Here is a 23,243-nt window from a genome sequence, read left to right on the forward strand (position 1 = left end):
TTCCATATTCAAATACAAAAAAATGACATTTCAAAAGCAAAGACTTATGGGAAGAAGAAACGACATTTTGAAAAAGCCATATTACAAAATATAAATGTAAATTCACCAATCTATTAAAAAAAGTTTATAAAAAAGGTTATCAAAATAGAATTAAAAAAGGATTCAATAATCACTAAAATATAAAAAAAGGGTCCAAAAATCCAAAACATTCGTCCCATTCTCAAATACAAGCAAACAAATGAATGCTTACAGAAAGCAAAGTCTTATGGGAAGAAGAAACGACATCTTAAAAAAAGAAATCATTATTACAAAATATAAACATGTATATCCAATTCAGAAAAAAAAATAAGAAAAAAGACATTATAGTAAAATTAAAAGAGCATCTATAAACCATGATAGTAAAAAAAAACCCGGGTCTACAGACCAAAGTAAAAAGCTATAACGCAGCTTCACAAGTTAAAGCCCAAAACAAAATAGCATCCTCTCTCCAAAAATTCTTCAACATAACACATAGTTCAGTTTATGCTGGAAGATCGATGTTCTTCAACGAATTTCTTCGCATCTTCCGGAGTATTAAAAAAGCGCTGAGTGTCGTCACTCAACGTAACTCTGAGATTCGCTGGGTATCTTAAAGCTTGTTTAAATCCAATCGAATGACTCTCTGCCATCACTGATTTAAAAGCTATTCTTGCTTTCATTACTGCAAATGAATAATCTTCAACAATACGAAATGTGTTGCTTCTGTAAGAAATCATACCTTTCTGACGAGCTAGTCAGATTAAAAGTTCTTTCTCCCGAGGATAATGGAGGCGAACAATCACAGCTCGTGGCTTGTCTCTCGAGATCGAAAATCTCGAAACTCTGTGGGCACGATCAATAGTAGGTTTAGCTTTCAAAACATCAGCGCCAAAAACTTCCCATAATAAGTTAGAGAAAAATTCAGTTAAGTCACCAGATTCAACATTTTCGGGAAGCCCGATGATTTGCAAATTCTGTCTGCGAGATCGGTTTTCAAGATCGGTGATCTTAAACTTATAATGCTCTACTGTTTTAGCAGTCGACAATACCTTCTTCTCCAGTGTTTCGATTGTACGTATTTTTTCACAAATTAACTTATCAAGAGCTGCGAACTTTTCTTCATGTCGTTCAATATCTGCTGCCTGCGATTGTAACTTGGTATCAAACGATCTAACGACTTCTTCGAGCCCAGACATTTTCGCAGTAAGCTTATTTTCCAGACTTGTTATTTTACTTTCCAAACTTGCAAGTTTAGTATCCAGAAGATTAGAAATTGCGTCAATAGATAGAGGCTCTTTAGACGATTTCTTAGGTGCAGACATTTTAAGTTTGGAAAGATTAAATCAAGTATTATTTTAGAAAAGAAATAAATCGTAAGTATCAACCCATGTAATAAAGATGAAAAGATTTGATTAAAGGGTGATTATAGTTTAAAAAATGAAGAGGGCCTAAAAGGCAGATGTTTACGTCGCCATCTTGAAACTCCGCCCCTGAGCAACAAATTTTCAGATCTGTACAGAAGTACTAAATGTTAGGTTAGAGCATCCTATGTGTTCCCTTATCCCTAATGCATGTGACAGTTTAGTGAAGAGAGCTTCAAAAGGAGACATTATGTCTTTTGAAAGCAATGTTTGGAATGGTTTAAACAGCTAGTTCCTTGTATAATTTGGAAAACTTTTGAGGAACCGCAAGCATGGAAATTAATTGCATGAGTTCAACTGTGAAGAGAGATAGATGCATTTTCTTTGTAATTTTAACATTTTGGCTAAAATTTTGGCTTGTGATTGAATTAATTTTACTTGTAGAGGATGAATGCACAGGCACCTCCTGGCAGGTGGCTTGGATGCACAAAGTTGTCATTTTTGCTAGCATATATTTGGTTCAGAAGAGCTTGATGTGCATTGCCTGAGGATAGGGTGATGAGCTTTCATGCTTTAAAAGATTCTAGGTGAACTTTGGAAGTCAGTACTGTACAGAACACCTTCCCATTGTGAAAAACATCCTGAAATAAGAAGGAAAATAAATTACACCTTGTCCCATGACACTTCCGTACAAAGAATACAGTGCCAATGTAGTCCAGTGCATCTGTAGCACTGACATTGGACAGTAATCTGTTCCATTTTGTCAGAATAAAGAAATATTATCTTTTCTCAAACCTGTCGGACAACACCAAGAATGCTAGAATGAGTAATGGAATAAAATAAATGAGGTCACATGCTGTTAGCAAGAGATAAATTATAAAAGGTTGTCTTAAAAGTATCAAATTATCAAATAAACAGGAATATGTTATCCTTCTATTTCAGCTAAAATGTTGTCTTGCATTGGCTAAAACAAAGGGATTGAAAGATAAAATCATATGGCAGAGGCTTCACCACAGTTGTTTATATTCATCTAAAAGGCTTTCAAATTCTTTGTCTCTGTGAACATGAAAGATGAATTAGGAAATCAAATTAAGCTGGCAATAAATTTTGCCTGGTTTCTCCAACCTTTTGCTGGATGGAACATGAGAACAATTGGTTTTGTCTATTCTATCTCTTTCTTTTCATTGGATATGATAAAAAGCCTTCTTTAGAATTTTGTTCAGGATCTGTGCACCACTGATAAAGCCAATGTGATTGACCTCAAACATCCACAACCATCTTTCTTTGTTAATGATTTCCCCCTCAGTGCTTATTATAACACAGAAAGGAGTCATTCAACTCATCCATATGACATGGGAGTAGAATTAGACCGTTTGACTTAAGTACCCTGATTTCTTTCAGCTTTTTGAGCACCTTCTTCCATGTAATAGTAACAGCACTCACTTCTCTTCCCTCACACCCCTCAACATCTGGCACTCTGCTAGTGTCTTCCACAGTGAAGACCGATGCAAAATATTCATTTAGTTCATCTGCAAATCATTGTCCCAGGTTATTATTTCTCCAGCCTCATTTTCTAGCTGTCCTATGTCTACTCTCATCTCTTTTTTTTATTTTTTACCTACTTGAAAAAGCTTTTAATCTCCACTTTGATATTGTTTGCTGGCTTGCTTTCATATCTCTTCTTTCCTAATGATTCTTTTTGTTGCTCTCTAAGTTTTTAAAAGCTTCCCAATTTTCTATCTTCCCACTAATTTTTGCTTTTTTTATGTCCTCTCTTTTGCTTTTACATTAACTTTGACTTCCATTGTCAGCCACAGTTCTGTTATTTTGCCGTTTGAGTATTTCTTCATTTTTGGCATACAGCTATCCTCATTTTTCCCAGAAAATCCCACCATGTTGCCATCCCATCCAGCATCTCCTTCCAATTTACTTTGGCCAATTCCTCTCTCATACCACTGTAATTTCCTTTACACTGAAGTAAAGGAAGTCCACTACACCAGACTTCCCTTTCTCCCTCATCCGCAGAGCAATCTGGTCAGTTTTAACCCTGCCCCACTTGTATCCTCGTAACTTATTTTCCCCTCAACTCCTCTTTTGAGTCTTTGCCACGAATCTACATCATGGTAAATTTTCAGGAGCCAGTTGACCTTCCAGTGTATCTTTGAGACTTTGGAAGAAACCAAAGTACCTGTTGAAAATCACATGGCCACCAGGAGAATGTGCAAACTCCACACCGGCATTCCCTGAAATCAAGAACAGACCTGCGTTGCAAGAGCTCTGAACCGGTGATTCTAAGAGCTGCATCTCTGTGCCAATTGAAATGCATAATGCTGCTGGGTCATCTTGATTAAGCTTTTGGATTAACAAATGTTAAAATAGTACATACGTTTCAAAATAGTTCACTCTCCCAATCACACTGCAAACTGTTAGTAATGACGATACTTGTAGATTATTTCAGTGTAATTCTAGAACGATTTTCTAACTAATTTACATTTGAACTTCTAAAACATAGTCTCAACTTCATTTCCTAACTTACCTTTAATGGCACATATTGCTGGTGCCTGCCCAAAAAGAGCTATGTGCAAAATATCTTGAAAAGTTTCAAATATTAAATTGTAATAATCCCTTTTAAATATGGAGGAATTTAGATACAGCTCCTGTTAAAATTTTAACGTACAGCCATCAAGATGATAGCTGTTGTACTTTTGAAAACTTAGTTTAATTCTGTGCTAACAGTTTGTACTCAGCAATGAAAACCGGATGCTCCACAAACCACTCAGCAGCAGTGGAGAGAAATGAAGTCAATGTTTCAGATCCTCTCAGCAGAACTGTCCTTTGCAGTTTCTTGCAAATAGAATTGCATTGTCGTTGTCTCAGCTGACAATGTCCTGAATAGCCATTTGCAAAGCGATAACCACTAGAAGTATTTCCAGCAAGACAGCAGAAGTATGTCAATAATTCCTACTGGTATTCAGAGCTGTCAGTATTTGGAGAGAGCCTTTATAAAGTGCCATTGATTGCACGAGTAATAGTAGAGATACGAGAGATGAATGTTGGCCAGGTCTTTGGGGAGATATGGCTGCTGCTTCTTAAAATGCTATGAAACCTCTTCCCTGACAAGACTGGCTCTAATGACACCTGAATTATGGCACTTGCTTAAAGTTGTTTCAATAACTTTTCAAAGTCCTGTAAGTTTTGTGAACAAGGATGAATTAATAAAATATTTAAATATAAAATTTGTTTTTGGGAAAAGGGTGCAGTGGTCTAAATATACACAAGAATCAATGGAAAACAGAAACTAAACATTAATTCAAGACTAATTTATAACTGACAATTGGATACAAAAGACTAAACTATAACTAAATTCCTTCAAAAGAGATGAGTCGAAACTTGATATCCAACAGTACAAGTAAAATGTGAAGAATCTAGGACAGAAAGAACACTTGAAGCTGTCTGGGAAAAGACCTTTATTGCATTCACATTTTTTCTTTATTATTTGACTCTGACAAGCAGAAATACTGAAATTGACATTTTTAGGGCATGGAATAAGCAAAATTGTTGATCATGGCCCTGACTTACAAAGACACTGTTCTGATTTTTTTCATTCTAGGCTACGTATTAATTCAATAAACAACAGTTATCTTGGTTTAATGACAAAAACAAATATTGAAGCTAAGGCCATTTTTCTTCAGTACAGTCAGATATAATGGTCAGAATTTAGTAGAGTGATATTGGAGTAGCCTGTTTTTTTAGCAATGCTGATGACAACTTTAGGATTTCATGTTTGAAGATGGAAGTCCAAAAATAGCTATGGTGTGAACATACAAGGGTTTCAACACTGAATTCAGCACAATGTTCAACAAAGTAGTATAAATTTGAGTGAGATGCTCTCTGCTTATGGGGGAAACTTGTCTGATGATTTGATGTGAGATCTTAAGAGGAAATATACAGTGTTTTGCTAGCTATACAGAGGACAAAGACTATGAGAAAGTTTGAGCAATTGTTAGTTTGATTATTTTAGAAAAGATTCTCCAATGCATTTTAGCTTAGTTCTCTTTTGACCTTAAAGTGTTGTGAGGATTAAAAGTTCTTTTGTTTCTTGTGTATTGAACATTTTAAAAATATTGGACCTATTTACTACAGCAATGCTTAGACTTTTTATAAGGTTAGTGTTTGTAATAATTTAGTTAAGTCTGGCTCTGTATTATTTGTGAGCAACCCTGGTTTTGGCCAAACAAGTGATGCCACTTTCCACCTTAGTAATGTGAAAGTTGGATGTGCAGGATTATAGCAGGATAAGCTATAATAATAGAAAGAGAAAAAGTGAGTCAAAGTCACAGATAGATCACACAATAGTCAGTTCTGATACTGGAAGAGTGTGTTACCTAAATTTGGAAAATTTTATATTGAGTTCTGAAAACTATAACATACCCAGACAGAGAAGCAATGTTGTGCTGCCAGGTTTGTCTTGTGCCTTATTATAAAGCAGATAAAAGGGAACACCACCACTTGGAAATCCCTCTCCAAGTCACTCACCATCCTGACTGGGAAACATATCGCTGTTTCTTCATTGTCACTGGGTCAAAATCATGGCATTCTCTCCCTAACGGCACTGTGGGTGTGCCTACACCTCAGGGACTGCAGTGGTTCCAAGAACACAACTCATCACCACCTTCTCAAGGGCACCTAGGGATTGGCAATAAATGGTGGCTTAGCTGGCAATGCCTACATCCCATAAATAAATACAAGCAATCCCTGGGTTATGAACAAGTTCCGTTCCTGAGTCCGTCTTTAAGTCAGATTTGTACGTAAGTTGGAAAAAGTACATTCGGTATTAGCATCAGTTAGTCAAACATTTGTCTTAGTATATAGTATATATTTTACCTTTCTATGCATATAAAACACTTAAGAAACGTATGTATTCCAATAATTAAACCACTGCGTTGCTTAGTAATAATTGTAGCTTTCAGCGGGGTAGGGCCTTTCACATGCTCCATTATTCTCACTTTATCCTTTATCCTTTAAAATTGTTCCAATTATTGACCGACTGTAGCCTAACGCTTTTCCAGTGACCAATGATGTTTCACCTCTTTCCAAACACTTTATTATTTCCACTTTATTTTCAATCGTGATCACTTCCCGTCAATGGAACAGAAACACTGCGAGTGGCAGGTCTCAAGCTCTGCCAGGTCTTAAGGACCACCACACATGTTAAATGGGACAAGTGGGGGCTGTGCTGGATTTGCGTATTTGATCCTCCACAATATTCCGCGTGGAAATTTAAACTGGAGGTGGCTGTGTTTTTTATACGAGGTCAAGTTGCAAGCTCGACATCAACCTGGTGTGCTCAGGAGCGGTCTGTCACTGGATCGAACTCGGGAGCCTCCATTCTCGAACCCGGCGCTGATCTCACTGCACCACCAGCCGACCGGAAAGTGGTGGGGTGGGGGGTGTCAGGGTGAATCTTGCTAAGAAAAATTTAAGCCAAATACAAAGTGATGCACTCAACACAGTGTCAGTGGGTTGGAGCTTCAGAACAGAGTAGACAAGCTGCTTGAGAAATGCAGAATGTTCCACAATAGAAAGACAAACCATTCAAGAATTAAGTAGATTGAAATTCTTCAACTAAAACCACTGTCTCAATTGTACTGCTGGATTTGGCATGTGAAATAGGAAAGGGAAGTTGATGTTTTTGGGAGATTCCTTTCAATAGCAGTAGAAATTCATTGAGGATTTCTGGTCCCATTTAGTCATTCCTATGTCTCAACTGCTCTGTATCCCACCTCAGTGGCAGAACCTTTTAATGTCATATCCCTCAGCTTCAGAATTACACCCCCCACCACCCAAAGCCCAGGTCATTTGTAAGGTCCTTTTGTTCAAGTTCATTATAAAGCTGTGCCTACATTGAATGGAAGTCAGGACAGAATATCCATTGTAACTCAGATTTAAAGTGGCAGCTCTGTCTCTGTGCAATATACCGTGATGGTGCAACCCTTGTAGTAAATTTCATAATTTAACATTTTTTCATCGTTCTTTAGATGTGGCTGTTCCTTTCTCTTTCAGTTGATTGTTTTTTCACCTTCTGTTTCTAAACGTCAGTTTTTAATGTAATTGATACCTTAAGAACTTTGATGTATCCTGTAACAGACATTCTCTTCATTTTTTTCCACCCTCCCACCCTGCAATTTGTACATATTTGCTTTTAAATTTTCCAGTCTTGAATCAAAGATCCTTGATATAAAATGTCATCTCTGTTGTCTTTCCATGGATGCTGCCTCATGGATTGTGTTTTTATTTTGGATTTTAACCATCAGCAACTTTTTTCTTCCAAGAAAAATATTTGATGTGTTTTAAGGTTTGGCAGTTTAACTGTACTCTGAGTCCAATGCTTCAAGTCAAATAATATGAACTGGATGCAACTTGCATCTCAACCATTTGTGAAATGAACATCATGATTCTTATCATTTGGCAGTTTGTTTTATCATTGATTTGCAAGAAAACATAAACAAAAAAGGTCCACTTTGCAAAGGGACCCAAAAGCAGAGCTTAGATCAGAGACGGCATCCAAATAATGCCACCTTGGACTGATCAACTTATATGTCAGATGGCCACCTACTTAACAATCCCAAAGTCCTTCATACTTGAAGCTACAACCCATACAGATAGTCACCATACAAGTTGCTGATGGTGGCAGGAATCGTGCAACAGGGCATCATATTTCCACAAATAAAACTTTCACATTGCTGCTTTTACTTTCTCAGTATGTCATAGAGTAAACATGTTTGGTAAACCCAAAATTAGAATCCATTACATCAATGCTGACTACTCAGTTTTTATTTATTTGTTTGCTTATTATAACTTATAGGAATTTGTATGTCTTGCACTGTACTACCACAAAACAACAAATTTCATGACCTGTTATTATATGATAGTGATAATAATTCTGATCCTGATCCTCATACTTCTGATCTTTGGAAATGACTGGTCCTTTTGTATCTGAGTGTGAATTTGCAGTATTGCTGATTCTTCACTCTGAGTGCCTACATCTGCATTCATTATGATCAGTGTAAGCATCACCATAGTCTATCTACTGCATGGATTCAAATTTGGGGTACCCAAATCAATCAAAGTTCTGTTAGCTTATTGAATCATTTAACTATGTAGATGGCAAATATCAAGACCAGCACCAAGTTTTGGGAGTGCACATAAGGGACAATCTCATCTGGTCCCTCAACACCACCTCTTAGGTCAAGAAATCACTGCAGCATCTCCACTTCCTTAAGAGATTGAGGCAAGCAAGCACTTCCCTCCTCCAATTTTTACATGAGCACCATTGAGAGTGTCCTGACTAGCTGCTTCCCATGTCTAGTACGGGAATTGCAAGGCATCCGAGGGCAAGACCCTATATAGTATTGTGAGGACTGCTGAAAGGATCATGAGTGCCTGTTTTCCATCTATCCGAGATATTTATTAGGAGTGCTGCATGCACAGGGCCATTAGTATTATTAAGAATTCCTTCCATCCTTCCGACAATCTCTTTGACCCCCTGCCGTCATTCAGGAGGTACTGTAGATTAGGACAAGGGCTGTTAGATGGGAAACAGCTTCTTCCTTCAGGCTCTGAGACTAGTGAACTCCCTGCCACCATCAGGTGTCATCACAAATGAAGCGCCAGTCGCATTATACTTTTTAACTTGTGTCATAAGTTCACATTATTCTTTAAGTTATTTGTAGTAATTGAATGACAATAAATTTAAACTTGATCTAAGCTGAGATTGAATGCCTGTAGTTAAGAGCTTAAGAATATTGAAGTTTCCTCAACCATAAGTGCTTAGAAAGTCATCTTAGAAACTTAGACCGTGTCAATGCAGAAAAGAAAGTGAGTGAAGATGAATGGTGTTTTAAATTACAAAGGCTAGCTTAGTAAGAATTTTTTTTAAAAAGCTTGAGTTTTGTCACTACTCCAGGCTATATTTGAGCATGATGTTCAACACAGTATATCACTTAGGTTCTCCATGTGTTATAATATCTATATCATCAGTTCTAACGGATCATTACATTTGTTTTGTCAGCTTCAAGTGCCAAGTGTTAAAGGTTTTGACTTTGCCAAGCAGCATATTGGTCAACATGGTAAAGATGACATTTTGGTCATCCATGAAGGTTTGCCACCTGTCTCAGCAAAGGACAACTCACCATCTGAGAACGGTGATGTGTCCAGTCCTCAGCCGAAGACAGCCAAACTGTCCAAAGGGCTTCGACAGAGAAGTCGGTAAGCATAATCCATTACACAAAGCATTAACTGCTCAACAGCTAGTGTTTCTTTCATTCAACGTGAAATTCCAATAAATGATGATGCCACTTGAGTTTATGCCTCACTTCTCATGAGAAGTTGAAAAATGGCAGTGTCTTAAGCAGATTTGCTTGTGCACAGCGGTGAGGCATTGACCAGATTTAATGCAAAACTTGATCCTTGGCACCAGAGGATGAGGAAGGAAAAGAGAAATGTAAGTTTTACATCAAGAATGTGTAACTTGGGTGTTAAGAATTTTCCATTTTTACTTGTAAAATGCATTGCTAGAGAATTTAACGAGTACAAGTTTTAGAACATTTTGTTGAATTCCCACATGTTATGGTAGAAATACACTAGAAATAGTCAGTGCAGACCCAGTTAGATTTTTCCAAGATGCTAAATGTAGAATTGAAATGTTTTATTTGAGACTTAGCCTGAGGTCCTGACATCCTCATGACCCTAAAATCCTCCCTTGATGGCCTGTTTCTTGCTGATTTGATCTCTTCACTTATCTAATATAGAATAGTTATTCTGAGAGCTGGCAGTCCAGAAACCAACCCATTTCTTCCTGCTTTCCTTGAAATTGACTGAAGTCTTACTTTAGCAGCATTACCAGTTATCGACAAGAAAACTGGAGTAAAAATTGATGTTTAAAGTTATTAATTAATGATGAGCTCTGCTGCATGTAAGACTGATGTTTAGAAAGTGAGATAAGAATGTCAGTGTTAATTATTGAACTTTTCCACACACATAAGGAATGTTTGAAATGGTGTCGATTTGGTGTGGATTATGGTCAATTTCTCTTGGAGCCCTATCCCTGTGACAGTGGTCCGTGATGTGTTTAATCCTTAACACAGTCCTTATCGCTCTTGCATTTTTCTAAGTATTGATTTGTTTTGACAAGTGGATCATTCCACTGTGAAGTTAATGACAAAGTATTAATTGCTATCTGCAATTACAGTAATAATGTATTTGTGCGGAGACTCTCCCTTTTGTCACAATTGAGTGCTCTGATATAAATTTTTCAAACTAATCTTCAAACTTCAGAAGTCAAATTAGAATCCCTCATTTCCTGATGTTGCAACTTGTTTTGGCTGACATTTTATTATACTAAGGCATTTGTGATGTATAACAGCTCCTAATCCACTATCATGAAGAAAGAGACAGCATTTTGTAGTGTAGGGGGGAGAATAGGTCTATAATTGAAAATTCTGATACATTCTCTGAAGCTAACTGTGGCTTTTGAAGGTTATTACACATCCTGCAATCTGCATTTTAAAAACAATCAGAAATCCAGTTGCAGTTCCAGTGAATTTATCTGAAATCTGTCTCATGTAAACTGGGCGAGTGGGGGGGCGGGATTTGATGTTTTAAATGCAATGTCTATCTTTGCAGTGTTTCACCTTCTGAAGCTGAATCCACTGCCAGTGAACAGTCCAGTGACAGAGAATCTGTCGAGGATATTCCAAGAGCTCCTGCAATTCCTAGTGGCAATAAACACATGACAATCAGAAATGGTTTGTATCCTCTAACATATTAGTAATACATTGCAAATTTATACATGACATATTTTGAAATGAAAGAAATAAATTAAGCAGGAGCCAGTTAACATTTAGTACAGTAATTACTTGCATGATTTGGAGTTGACTCTGAGTACAGCCTTTGCAGAAGATGTTTTACCTTTAACGTGCAAACACATGTATTTCCTGTACAAGATTAAAGTGGAACCATTTCTTTTGGTGGCCTTTCCCACCTATTATTCCGAACACATGGATGAGCCTTTTTTTTGTGTGTGTCATTTCCCAGTTGACCCCAAAGGCATTTTGTTTCTCAGCTCTATCCTAGGGATATTCCAGTTACTGAGGTAAACCCAGTGGCATTCCAGTTTCCCATGAACCTGTGACTAAACTGTTTACAATAAACCAAGTTTATTTTGTACATAGTTCTTTCGGGAGAAGGATAAGAAGCCTAAGCAATTAAGGTAGCGAGAAACTCTGCAGTTAACAAAGGCAACATTCAGCTTTGTTTTGTGCATTATTCTCAAATTCAAGTTCTAATCCAAATACTGTGCACTTGAGGTTACTATATAAACATAACTGCAGCCAGTATCTTTACAGTGAATAGGCAAATGCAAACTGTCCATGAGATACAAAATTACAGGCAACATTTTTACAGCTATATGAATGGCTGCAATATCATTAAACAAGTACACTGTTATTTACAAGATCTCAGTATACGCCATTGTTACTTATGTAGATATATTTGTACATGATCACTGACTCTAAAATATTCTGTCCTGCACCAATTTGGAAGCATTGTTTATCCATGTGCTAATGTTTTCAGAATCAGGTTTAATATCACTGACATATTGTGAAATTTGTTTTATGACAATAGAACAATGGAAGACATAAAATATTACAATAAGTTATAATAAGAAATGTATTAAAAATAAAGGGTGCAAAATAATGAGTTAGTATTTGTAGATTCATGGACAATTCAGAGATGTTTTAGAAATAAGTGCCCAATTATTATTACAAAACCATTATTTTTTATTTTGATATATATAATATGTGTGTGTATAAGTAATATAACCATATAACAATTACAGCATGGAAACAAGCCATCTCGGCCCTTCTAGTCCATGCTGAATGCTTACTCTCACCTATTCCCACTGACTCACACTCAGCCCATGACCCTCCATTCCTTTCCTGTCCATATACCTATCCAATTTTACTTTAAATGACAATACTGAACCTGCCTCTACCACTTCTATTGGAAGCTTGTTCCATACAGCTACCACTCTCTGAGTAAAGAAATTCCTCCTCGTGGTACCCTTAAACTTTTGCCCCCTAACTCTCAACTCATGTCCTCTTGTTTGAAACTCCCCTACTCTCAATGGAAAAAGCCTATCCACGTCAACTCTATCTATCCCCCTCATAATTTTAAGTGCCTCTATCAAGTCCCCCCTCAGCCTTCTACGCTGATAAAGACCTAACTTGTTCAATCTTTCCCTATAACTTAGGTGCTGAAACCCAGGTAACATTCTAGTAAATCTTCTCCATACTCTCTCTATTTTGTTTCTCTTTCCTATAATTCGGTGACCAGAACTGTACACAATACTCCAAATTTGGCCTTACCAATGCCTTGTACAATTTTAACATTACATCCCAACTCCTATATTCAATGCTCTGATTTATAAAGGACAACATACCAAAAGCTTTCTTCACCACCCTGTCCACATGAGATTCCACCTTCAGGGAGCTATGCACCATTATTCCTAGAGCACTCTGTTCTACTGCATTCTTCAGTGCCCTACCATTTACTATATATGTCCTATTTGGATTATTCCTACCAAAATGTAGCACCTCACACTTATCAGCATTAAACTCCATCTGCCATCGTTCAGCCCACTCTTCTAACTGGCCCAAATCTCTCTGCAAACTTTGAAAACCTACTTCATTATCCACAACGCCACCTATCTTAGTATCATCTGCATACTTACTAATCCAATTTACCACCCCCTCATCCAGGTCATTAATGTATATGACAAACAACATTGGACCCAGTACAGATCCCTGAGGCACACCACTAGTCACCGGCCTCCAACCTGACAAACAGTTATCCACCACTACTCCGTGGCATCTCCTATCCAGCCACTGTTGAATCCATTTTACTACTTCAATATTAATACCTAACGATTGAACCTTCCTGACTAACCTTCCATGCAAAACCTTGTCAAAGGCCTTACTGAAGTCCATATAGACAACATCCACTGCTTTACCCTCGTCAACTTTCCTTGTAACCTCTTCAAAAAATTCAATAAGATTTGTCAAACATGACCTTCCATGCACAAATCTATGTTGACTGCTCCTAATCAGACCCTGTCTATCCAGATAATTATATATATCATCTCTAAGAATACTTTCCATTTATTTACCCACCACTGATGTCAAACTGACAGGCCTGTAATTGCTAGGTTTACTCTTAGAACCCTTTTTAAACAATGGAACCACATGAGCAATGCGCCAATTCTTCAGCACCATCCCCGTTTCTAATGACATTTGAAATATTTCTGTCAGACCCCCTGCTATTTCCACACTAACCTCCCTCAAGGTCCTAGGGAATATCCTGTCAGGACCTGGAGATTTATCCACTTTTATGCTCCTTAAAAGCGCCAGTACTTCCTCCTCTTTAATTGTCATAGTTAACATAACTTCCCTACTTGTTTCCCTTACCTTACATAATTCAATATCCTTCTTAGTGAATACCAAAGAAAAGAAATTGTTCAAAATCTTCCCCCATCTCTTTCAGCTCCACACATAGCTGTCCACTGTGATTCTCTAAGGGACCAATTTTATCCCTCACTATCCTTTTGCTATTAGTATAACTGTAGAAACCCTTCAGATTTATTTTCACCTTACTTGCCAAAGCAACCTCGTATCTTAGCTTTTCTAATTTCTTTCTTAAGATTCTTCTTACATTCTTTATATTCCTCGAGCACCTCATTTACTCCATGCTGCCTGTATTTATTGTAGATATCTCTCTTTTTCCTAACCAAGTTTCCAATATCCCTTGAAAACCATGGCTCTCTCAAACTTTTAACCTTTCCTTTCAACCTAACATGAACATAAAGATTTTGTACCCTCAAAATTTCAACTTTAAATGACCGCCATTTCTCTATTACATCCTTCCATAAAACAAATTGTCCCAACCCACTCCTAAATCCTTTCACATCTCCTCAGAGTTAGCCTTTCTCCAATCAAAAATCTCAACCCTGGGTCCAGTCCTATCCTTACCCATAATTATATTGAAATTAATGGCATTGTGATCACTGGACCCGAAATGCTCCCCAACACATACCTCCGTCACCTGATCTATTTTATTCCCAAACAGAAGATCCAACCCTGCCCCTTCTCTAGTCGGTACCTCTTATGTATTGCCGCAAAAAACTATCCTGCACACATTTTACAAACTGCAAACCATCCATCCCTTTTATAGTATGGGCTTCCCAGTCTATGTGTGGAAAATTAAAATCTCCCACAATCACAACCCTGTGCTTACTACAAATATCTGCTATTTCCTTGCAAATTTGCTCCTCCAATTCTCGCTCCCCATTAGGTGGTCTATAATACACCCCTATAAGTGTTACTACACCTTTCTCATTCCTCAATTCCACCCAAATAGTCTCCCTAGACGAGCCGTCTAATCTATCCTGCCAGAGCACCACTGTAATATTTTCTCTGACAAGCAACGCAACACCTCCCCCTCTTGTCCCTCTGATTCTATCACACCTGAAGCAATGAAATCCAGGAATATTTAGTTGCCAATCACAGCCCTCCTGCAACCATGTTTCACTAATAGCTACAACATCATATTTTTCAGGTATCAATCCATGCTCTAAACTCATCCACCTTTCTTACAATGCTCCTAGCTTTAAAATAAATACATGTAAGAAATTCTCCACCTCTTCCTCTCTGTTTATCTCTTACAGTACAAAGAACTTTACTGTCTTCTTTTTCTTCCTTCTCCCGTACATCTGTTCCTACTCTTTAATGTGTGCCATAGATTATGATTCCATCATATATTCCAAAATATTTTCTGAGAACTGTACCACAAGCTGTTGGGGGAGGCCTGTAATCTTTTTACTAAGTGCCATCGTAACAGAATATTTAGTGAAACAGATAATCATTTGGAAGCCAGTGGTTTGGTATATTTCAAGGCCTTTGAAGATAGATGTACTCAGATGCTTGGTTGTGGTTTCCATGGATACCAGAACCACATTTAAGTCTGCTAAGAAAATCTGCTGCATGGGTTCAGATTGCTCAGTGCTTAGAAAGCAATGCTGGTGCCCTCTGGCTGTCTGAAGTTGTTACTGGAATTGGTATATTTGGAAAAAGAGCAATTGATACAGTCCAAATGAGAATCGAACCACAATCAATGATCACTGGTGCTGTAAAGTGATTACATTAGGCTCTATGCTACCATGCTGCCTAAGTGATTCTATACAAACATAATTGTATAATGAAATCGCAGTGACAAACAATTACCTTTGTGGTTCACTTTATTAAAACCCTGTTAGTCAGAAATAGCTGAAGTTCCATTACTAATTTGCATGATTAAATTTCAAACTGATGTACTCCCAGCAGCCTAACTTATTGTATGAAGATACTGAGATCTCACCCACTATCACTTTCAGCACTCCTAGATCCCCAGTTCCAGTTGCTTCCCTTCCATGGAGCTGCCACTCCTGTTCCCTTGTTGTTCATCTTCTTTATATCCCAAATCCCATGACTCCAGAATCTCTTGCTCATTTTGGCTGCTGCTGCTGCTCTACTGCTTTTATAGGCAATGAGCCCATAATTTCTGCCACTCCAGCTCCTCTGCTCCTGTTGCTCTGTCAGTATTACAGCTTTCTAGTTCCTGGACCACAGCTTGACTGTTCCCCTGCCTCTGGAGCTGTGGTTCCCTCTGATCCCCTGCCTCTAAAGACCCTACTAAGCTTGGCCGTGAACTCTCAAAGTTCAAAAGTAAATTTATTACCCAAGTACATATATGTCACCATATACAACCCTGAGGTTAATTTTCCCGAAGAAGAAAATACTGAATAAATCCACAATAGAATCAGTGAAAGACTGCACCAACTTGGGTGTTCAACCAATGTGCAAAAGACAGCAAACTGCAAATACAAAAAGAAATAAATAATAATAATAAATAAACTATAAATATCAAGAACATGAGATGAAGTGTCCTTGATGTGCCTTCTTCATAGTTGCAGATATGGGGACAGGTCCTCTGAAATTGTAACATTGAGGAACTTAAGGTTACTGAGCCTCTCCACCTACAATTCTCTGATGAGGACTGTCTCAATAATGAGCTCTTTGGTCTTGCTGACATTAAGTAAGAAGTTGTTGTGGCACAGCTCAGCCAGATTTTTAGTCTCCTGTTTATTCTGTGCACCACCATCTCTACCCCTTTGTCATCTGTTCCTGTACATCTGAAGGACTACCTCTCATAGTTTCCCTTGACACTGATGATGTTTTTAATTATAAATTTAATTAGGATTTGGGTACCTTAATTCCAATTGTATTTCCGTATTTCATTATTTTCATGCATTCTTTTTAACAAGCATGGAGCCAGACAACCCTAATGAGTCAAGGCCAGCAGAACAATCCTATTATTTCCCTTCAACTTATTCCCATTAATAACAGCTGTAAACCCCCCCCCCCCACCACCTCACCTCCATGCTTGTTGTGCCACTCTCCGTCTATATTGAAGAGATTTACAGCAGTCAATTCACCAACCAACCAACACACCTTAGGATATTGAAGGAATCTGCTGCATGCAGAAGAAACCCATGCTTACAAGCTCCATGTAAGCAGTAACAAAGGTCTGCATCAAACCTGATTGGCAGAGCCTCTGAGACATCTGCACTTCCTACAGCACCCCTGTTTCCTATGGGATCTACAGCAAAGATATAGAATCACTGGAGTTTAATTATCCAGCTGGATGAGCATAGCCACTTATTTCCATTGAATTTCCAACATCAAATTTTTTGGGAGCCAGAGCAGAATTGATTAATCCTAGAAAGTTGGTTTGTTTGTAAGGTATGCAGAACATTCATTCAGTCAATATTATTCAGTGATTGCCATCTGTTCCTAAAAGTCAAAGTAGAGTTCATTGTCATAAGCACAAATATTTACAATGAAAAAAATATTATTTATAGCAGCATTAGAGGCATGTAGAATCGAATCATATGAGGAGCTTACAAAAGAAAAGCCAAAATTAAATGTACATTATACATAATTTTTACAAGAAACAGCTGATAAGAACTTTTAAGAAGTCCACTTTAATGCGGAGTGGTCATAGCGTTGCTAAACTGGAGTGATTGGGTGTGTGTCAGTTGGCTTGAGAAGTATCTGTTGAACATGGTGGTCTACAATTTCAGACTTATGTATATTCAGCCCAGTAGTAGCTGTGAGAAGATGCCATGGCCTGGATGATGGGGATCTTTAATGATGGGTATTGCCTTCTTCAGGCAGCACCTCTCATGGAATACAACCAGTAGTGTAGAAGAGATTTGCCAATGATCTGGGCTGAGTCCACTACTCACTGAAGGTTCGTGCATTCCAGTGCATTTGAATTACTGTACCAGACTATGATGCAGCAGTCAGGACACTTTCAACAGCACATCTGTCACAGTTCATTGAAGTGTTGGGCAAAAAGCTGAATGTCATTAACCTGCGAAGAAAATACAAATGCTGGCATGCTTTCTTTGTGGTTGCATCTACACGCTGGGACTGGGACAAATAATGTGATACACTAATACCCAGGAATTTAAAATGGCTGAATCTTTCCATGGTCAGTTCCCCAATTTAGACTGGTACATGTTCATCCTCCTCCCCCTTCCGGTCAGCTCATTACTCTTATTGACATTGAGCGAGATGTTGTTATGGAACCAGGTGTCCTTTCTGACTACTGTGCATGGAGTCACTGAGATACATCCAACAATAATGGTGCCATTGGTGAATTTGTTTATGGCATTAAAATGCTTAGCCACATATTTATGTGTGTATAGATTGTAAGGCAGGGAGCTAAGCACACAACCTTGAGGTGCACCTGTGTTGATAGTCAGCGAGGAGATGTTGTTACCAATTCTCACTGAGTCTGTGGATGAGGAACTCAAGCATCCAGTTGCAGAGGGAAGTACAGAGGGGTGGGTCTTGAAGTTTAGTGATGAGTTTAGATTGTATTCTTGTGTTGAACACAGAACTGCAGTCAATGAACAGCCTGACATATGAGTTCCTTTGTTCAGTTAGTCCGGAGTAGAGTGAACATGTTATGCACATTGTTTTCAATGGAATGAACACCACTCCTCTGAGAATGGGGTGCACCCTATCAGCTTGTTCTGGGAATGAAGGAGATCTGAATACAAACCAAAATAATGATTTTAAGTATTTTTCTCAACCTGTCCTGTCTTGATATTTGATGTTACCATCTGATTTCCAAAATTAGAAAAAATTCTTTATGGAAACCACCATAAGGCATTTCATCTTGGAAACCATTTTACTGGATTGTTAGGCTTTTGATTCAAATAATATGGTCTAGTAGTAACATTACTGTAATGTTGGATCCCAAATTACTGCATTAGATTTTCACCGGCGGTGTAATTTGCCAGTGGTCCCTACCAGTCATTCACTGTCTGTGCTCTGATGTTCATGTTCTATTCCAGAGGCTCATCAGACTGACAAGCCTGATGAGCAGCCTTCCTCCGCTTCCATTTTTGATCATGTTGATCGGATGTCACGCCCATCAGAAACAGGCAAATGGCTACCAAACAAAATTCAGCTGATCGCCATGCAACCAATTCCAGCCCCTCCTTTACAGAATCCATTACTTCCTGAGCGAGTGGCTGAAACAAACAAAATCAATAAAGAGGTAAGATTTGCTGGGTTCCTCAGAGAAATGGAATAGAATTTTGCAGTACAGGGGTTGCTTGAATCTTTTATACTTTAAAATGTTTTTCAATAAATTACATATCATTCATTGTGAAGGCACTTGGCACTTAATAAATAACAAGCTCGCTGACTATGAACTGAAGTATACAAAACATGGCTATCATCATTTTATCTCACTTTTGTCATGTGTATACACATAAACATACTCAATCATACACGCTACGGGTCGAGTACCCCTTATTCAAAGTGCTTGGGGCTGGAAGTGTTTTGAAATTTGGATATTTTTAAAGTTTTGATATATATAATAAGATTGGTTGGGATCGCTATCATTTCCATCTCTGAATTCATGTGCGACTGGTAAGCAATCTTTGTCTTACACTTGTTTATCACACTTATATGTATTTACTTGTAAAAATTACTCCATTTCAAAGTAAAATTTATTATCAGAGTACTTAGGTATCACTACATACAACCCCGAGCTTCTTTTTCTGTGGACCTACTTAGCAAATCTCTAAAACAATGACTGTAAAGAGGATCAATAAACAACAACCTGTTCAAATGCAGATATAAATAAATAGCAATAAATAACCAGCATTTTATAATAAGATAAGTCTTAAATGAGTATATTTACTCCCTTTTGTTCAAGACCCTGATGATTGAGGGGTAATAACTGTTCTTGAACCTGGTGGTGCGAGTCCTGAGGCACCTGTACCTTCTACGAGATGACTGCAGCGAGAAAAAAAACATGGCCTGGGTGGTTAGGATCTTTGATGGATGTTGTTTTTCCACAACAACACTTCATGTAGATGGTGCTCAGTAATGTACTGGGCAAAATCCACTACCTTTTGTAGGATTTTCTGCTCAAAGACATTGGTGTTGCCATACCAGGCTGTAATGCAGCCAGTCAACCCAGTCACTTTCCACCGCACAGCAGTAGAAATTTGCCAAAGTTTTTGACGATGTGCTGAATCTCCGCAAACTCCTGAGGAAGTAGAGGTACTGTTGTGCTTTCCTTGCAATTATATCTATATAATGATTTATATTACATACCATCAGTATAATGAAAATATAATTAATGTGTGCAGGGTAACAAAAGCAGCACAGCAACGTCAGGAGAATCAGCTTTTGAACGAAAACAAATGGTAGATTTTCAGCGTCAACCTACAGTGCCGTGTTTTGATTAAGAAGTTGTGAACTCTATCTATATTTTATGTTTTTTTAGTTTTTCCTGTATGCTATAAAAATAATCTGCATTATAGACTTATTCTGGTGTTAGATTTTTATCAGCGCCAATCTTGGCAAACTCATTTGAGTCCTCTGCTGCTTGGTGATCAGCAGACTTAAAAAAAATTTAAAATGCTATGCCTTTTCTTAAACTTATGCAACCAGCATGCTGAATGTTTGCAATTACCTTCAATTTTCAGTTCACCGTGATAGATTTGCTTATTTCATGAACGGCATACCATTAAGCAGCATATGCTGACGAATCGACTCTTTCACTCCACAATCAAGATATTAATATTTCACTTTATGCGGTGTTTTTCTATTTTTCATTAACTTCTGTTCGTTATGTATATGAGGTCAATTATTAGAACTGTCTGTAGTGTGCAAGGATTTGCACATTGCCTGGGAACCCTCCAAGCACCTTGTGGAATTTTCCATTTGTGATGGCATATCAGCACTCCTAAAAAATTTCAAATTTCGGAGGTTTTAGAATTTTGGATAAGGTGTACTCAACCTGTATCTCTATCTTTCTCACTCTCACAAGAGGTCACATGTGCCCATGTACTCTCTCTATTATGAGCATGCTCCACTTTTATATTTATTTTTTTAAAAAGCCTTGTCTCGTATCCCGATCATCACCTTTGACTCATTTTCACTAATTACCAATAAAGTACTCACTTATTCAACTATTGTGATGATGAGTAGTTGTGAATTGATTGCTCACCTGTTTTTAGATTCCTCAAATTTGTAGTCATTGCTATAGAAAGTCCACTGTGCTTTACTGTGTTTAAATCAGATGTGTAAACCAACAAAGTTATCCAGCACCTTATCTACCTCCCAGTACTAAACCAGATTTGGTTATCTTTTGTGTATGTTAGTTGAAACTCCAAAATTGCTTCTGCTGTCCTTTGGTAAGCCCCCACAAAGGTGCCAGAATGATAAACAAAATTCAATATCTTCCCATTTCTACTTTAGGTTCAGAGAGCTTTGAGACAGAAATCTGAAATTGAACATCATCGCAATAAGATCAGACTCCGGGCTAAAAGGAAAGGACACTATGACTTCCCCATCATGGATGAAGTTGGTACCATTGAAGCAAAGGAGCGACGCCGAGTCTACCGCAGGGCTCAAGTTCATATTGACAGGATCCTTGATCCCAGTGCAGATGTCCCTGTGGAACTGAGGAAAAGGTGGGCACATAAGATCTCTGTATGTATTACAAAGTCATCTTGAAATAAAACTTCTGATAATGAATAAATATGTAAATAAATGAACTCCAAGCTATCTTTACCCAAGTTAATATTTTAAAGTTCCCAAGTTTAGTTCTGGAGAGGAGCATACTGTTGGCCTGTACCTTCCACTACCATTGAAATGGGACAAGCTGGATTTAAATGATGACCAGGAGTGAACACAAAATTATCATCACTGAATACATCAATAAAATTATCTTGCATGTGTAAAGGGGGTTTCTTTTTTCTCTTTGTTACTGTTGGGAAAGGGTTTCCTTTTGTTAACTAGCAGGAATGCTAATTTACTGATAACGAGAATGGTATTCCTTTGTAGACCAAATGGGGATTAATGTTCTTTCTTCTGAGTCTGTAAGCTTTTGTTGACCGGCTTTTGGGCAGATCGGCGCGAGGGGGTCAAGAGAGAGAGGACGCAATGCTCTAAGCTGGGCGAGGATCGGACCCCAAAGGGGGGTCCGAGGCCGGGAGATTCTCCGAGGGGGCGGGGGGGATGAAGCTAGATGTGCTTGGTTGACCACTCGGAGGATCCTGAGCTGCGAGTCGAGGATTTCGGAGGGGATCGAATGGTGGCCAGAAGACTTCAGTAATTGAGCTCCAACGGCTGTGCACGAAGTGGTTTGGACTTTGATAAGTTTGGCGCCTTTTCTTTAATTTGCTCTTCATATATACTGTATCGTTATTAATCACTTAGTTATAGTAACCTTTATAAATTGTACTCATTTAATCGCATGTGGTGTACTGTCTGTTTTTGGGCAAGGCGGGGACATCACACAGCATCCACACCAGCTGATTACCCAGTTTGGCGGGGCCGAAGGCTGCTCCCCCTAGACGAGAACGAGCTGAGCGAGCCTGAGGCGACCCAGGGGGTTACACATATAATGAATAAAACATGAAAGGAAGCATTATTAATTGTATTCTTAATTCCACATTGGTATGGTAGACTAAGCATGGGCAAAAATAAAGTGATGCATATACCAAAGACAGCCACATTAAGCTCTCCTCTTCCTCTCCTGTCCTCATCAATTGGCCTACCTCCCATCGGACTGACCTCACTAACTAGCAGTGTTCTTTATCTTCTCAAATCTGTACTTCAGAATCCATTTACAACTGCAGGTGGTCTTTTTATAATTTTAAACTGAAAAGAGGCTATATATTGAAGCATCACATTTTCTACATGATTTTTGAGCATTCCTCAATTTCTCTGTGCTTACAAATAAAATGATCCTGAAATTAATCTTTTGGTCTCATTCATTTCAGCTATCGTGGGAAAAGATCTCCACGCCAGAGGCGGAGACATCAGGTGAACGGCAGCATGACAGATGCAGAAAAGGACAGGCTGATAACCACGGATAGTGATGGGACCTACAAGAAGCCACCTGGAGTGAACAATGCAGCCTATGTTGTAAGCATGGAAGAACCTTAATTGTCTGCAATTTCTTCCTATAAGTCTTAAAAATAATTTTTCTCTCATTGTTATAAAGTACTTGCATTATTTTCAAACGAACAAGTAAACAAGCACTAAGCTGCAACACAGTTGTTACTTTGCACCTCAAAACCTTTCTCTTTGCAAGCTTTTTGGTTTCGCCACTGTTCTCTTGTTTCCTGTTAAGTAACTGAGAGTCAAAATGCCAACCATCAAACGCACATTT

The 23,243-nt window shown here is 38.2% G+C and overlaps 1 protein-coding gene across 6 annotated transcripts in view; it reads left to right on the forward strand.

Moving 5' to 3' along the window:
* The window catches only part of LOC132398401 (UPF0606 protein KIAA1549-like), a 277,859-nt gene that overhangs the window by 222,034 nt on the left and 32,582 nt on the right, over positions 1–23,243 (forward strand). For all 6 annotated transcript variants that reach the window (XM_059977777.1, XM_059977775.1, XM_059977776.1 and 3 more), the window contains 5 exons: positions 9,451–9,647; positions 11,064–11,185; positions 18,898–19,103; positions 21,323–21,537; positions 22,852–22,996. In XM_059977777.1, coding sequence (XP_059833760.1) covers positions 9,451–9,647; positions 11,064–11,185; positions 18,898–19,103; positions 21,323–21,537; positions 22,852–22,996 — 885 coding nt within the window. The remainder of the gene's footprint in view (positions 1–9,450; positions 9,648–11,063; positions 11,186–18,897; positions 19,104–21,322; positions 21,538–22,851; positions 22,997–23,243) is intronic.

This window comes from Hypanus sabinus, chromosome 8 (assembly GCF_030144855.1).
Source record: "Hypanus sabinus isolate sHypSab1 chromosome 8, sHypSab1.hap1, whole genome shotgun sequence".
In the NCBI taxonomy this organism is placed as follows: domain Eukaryota; kingdom Metazoa; phylum Chordata; class Chondrichthyes; order Myliobatiformes; family Dasyatidae; genus Hypanus; species Hypanus sabinus.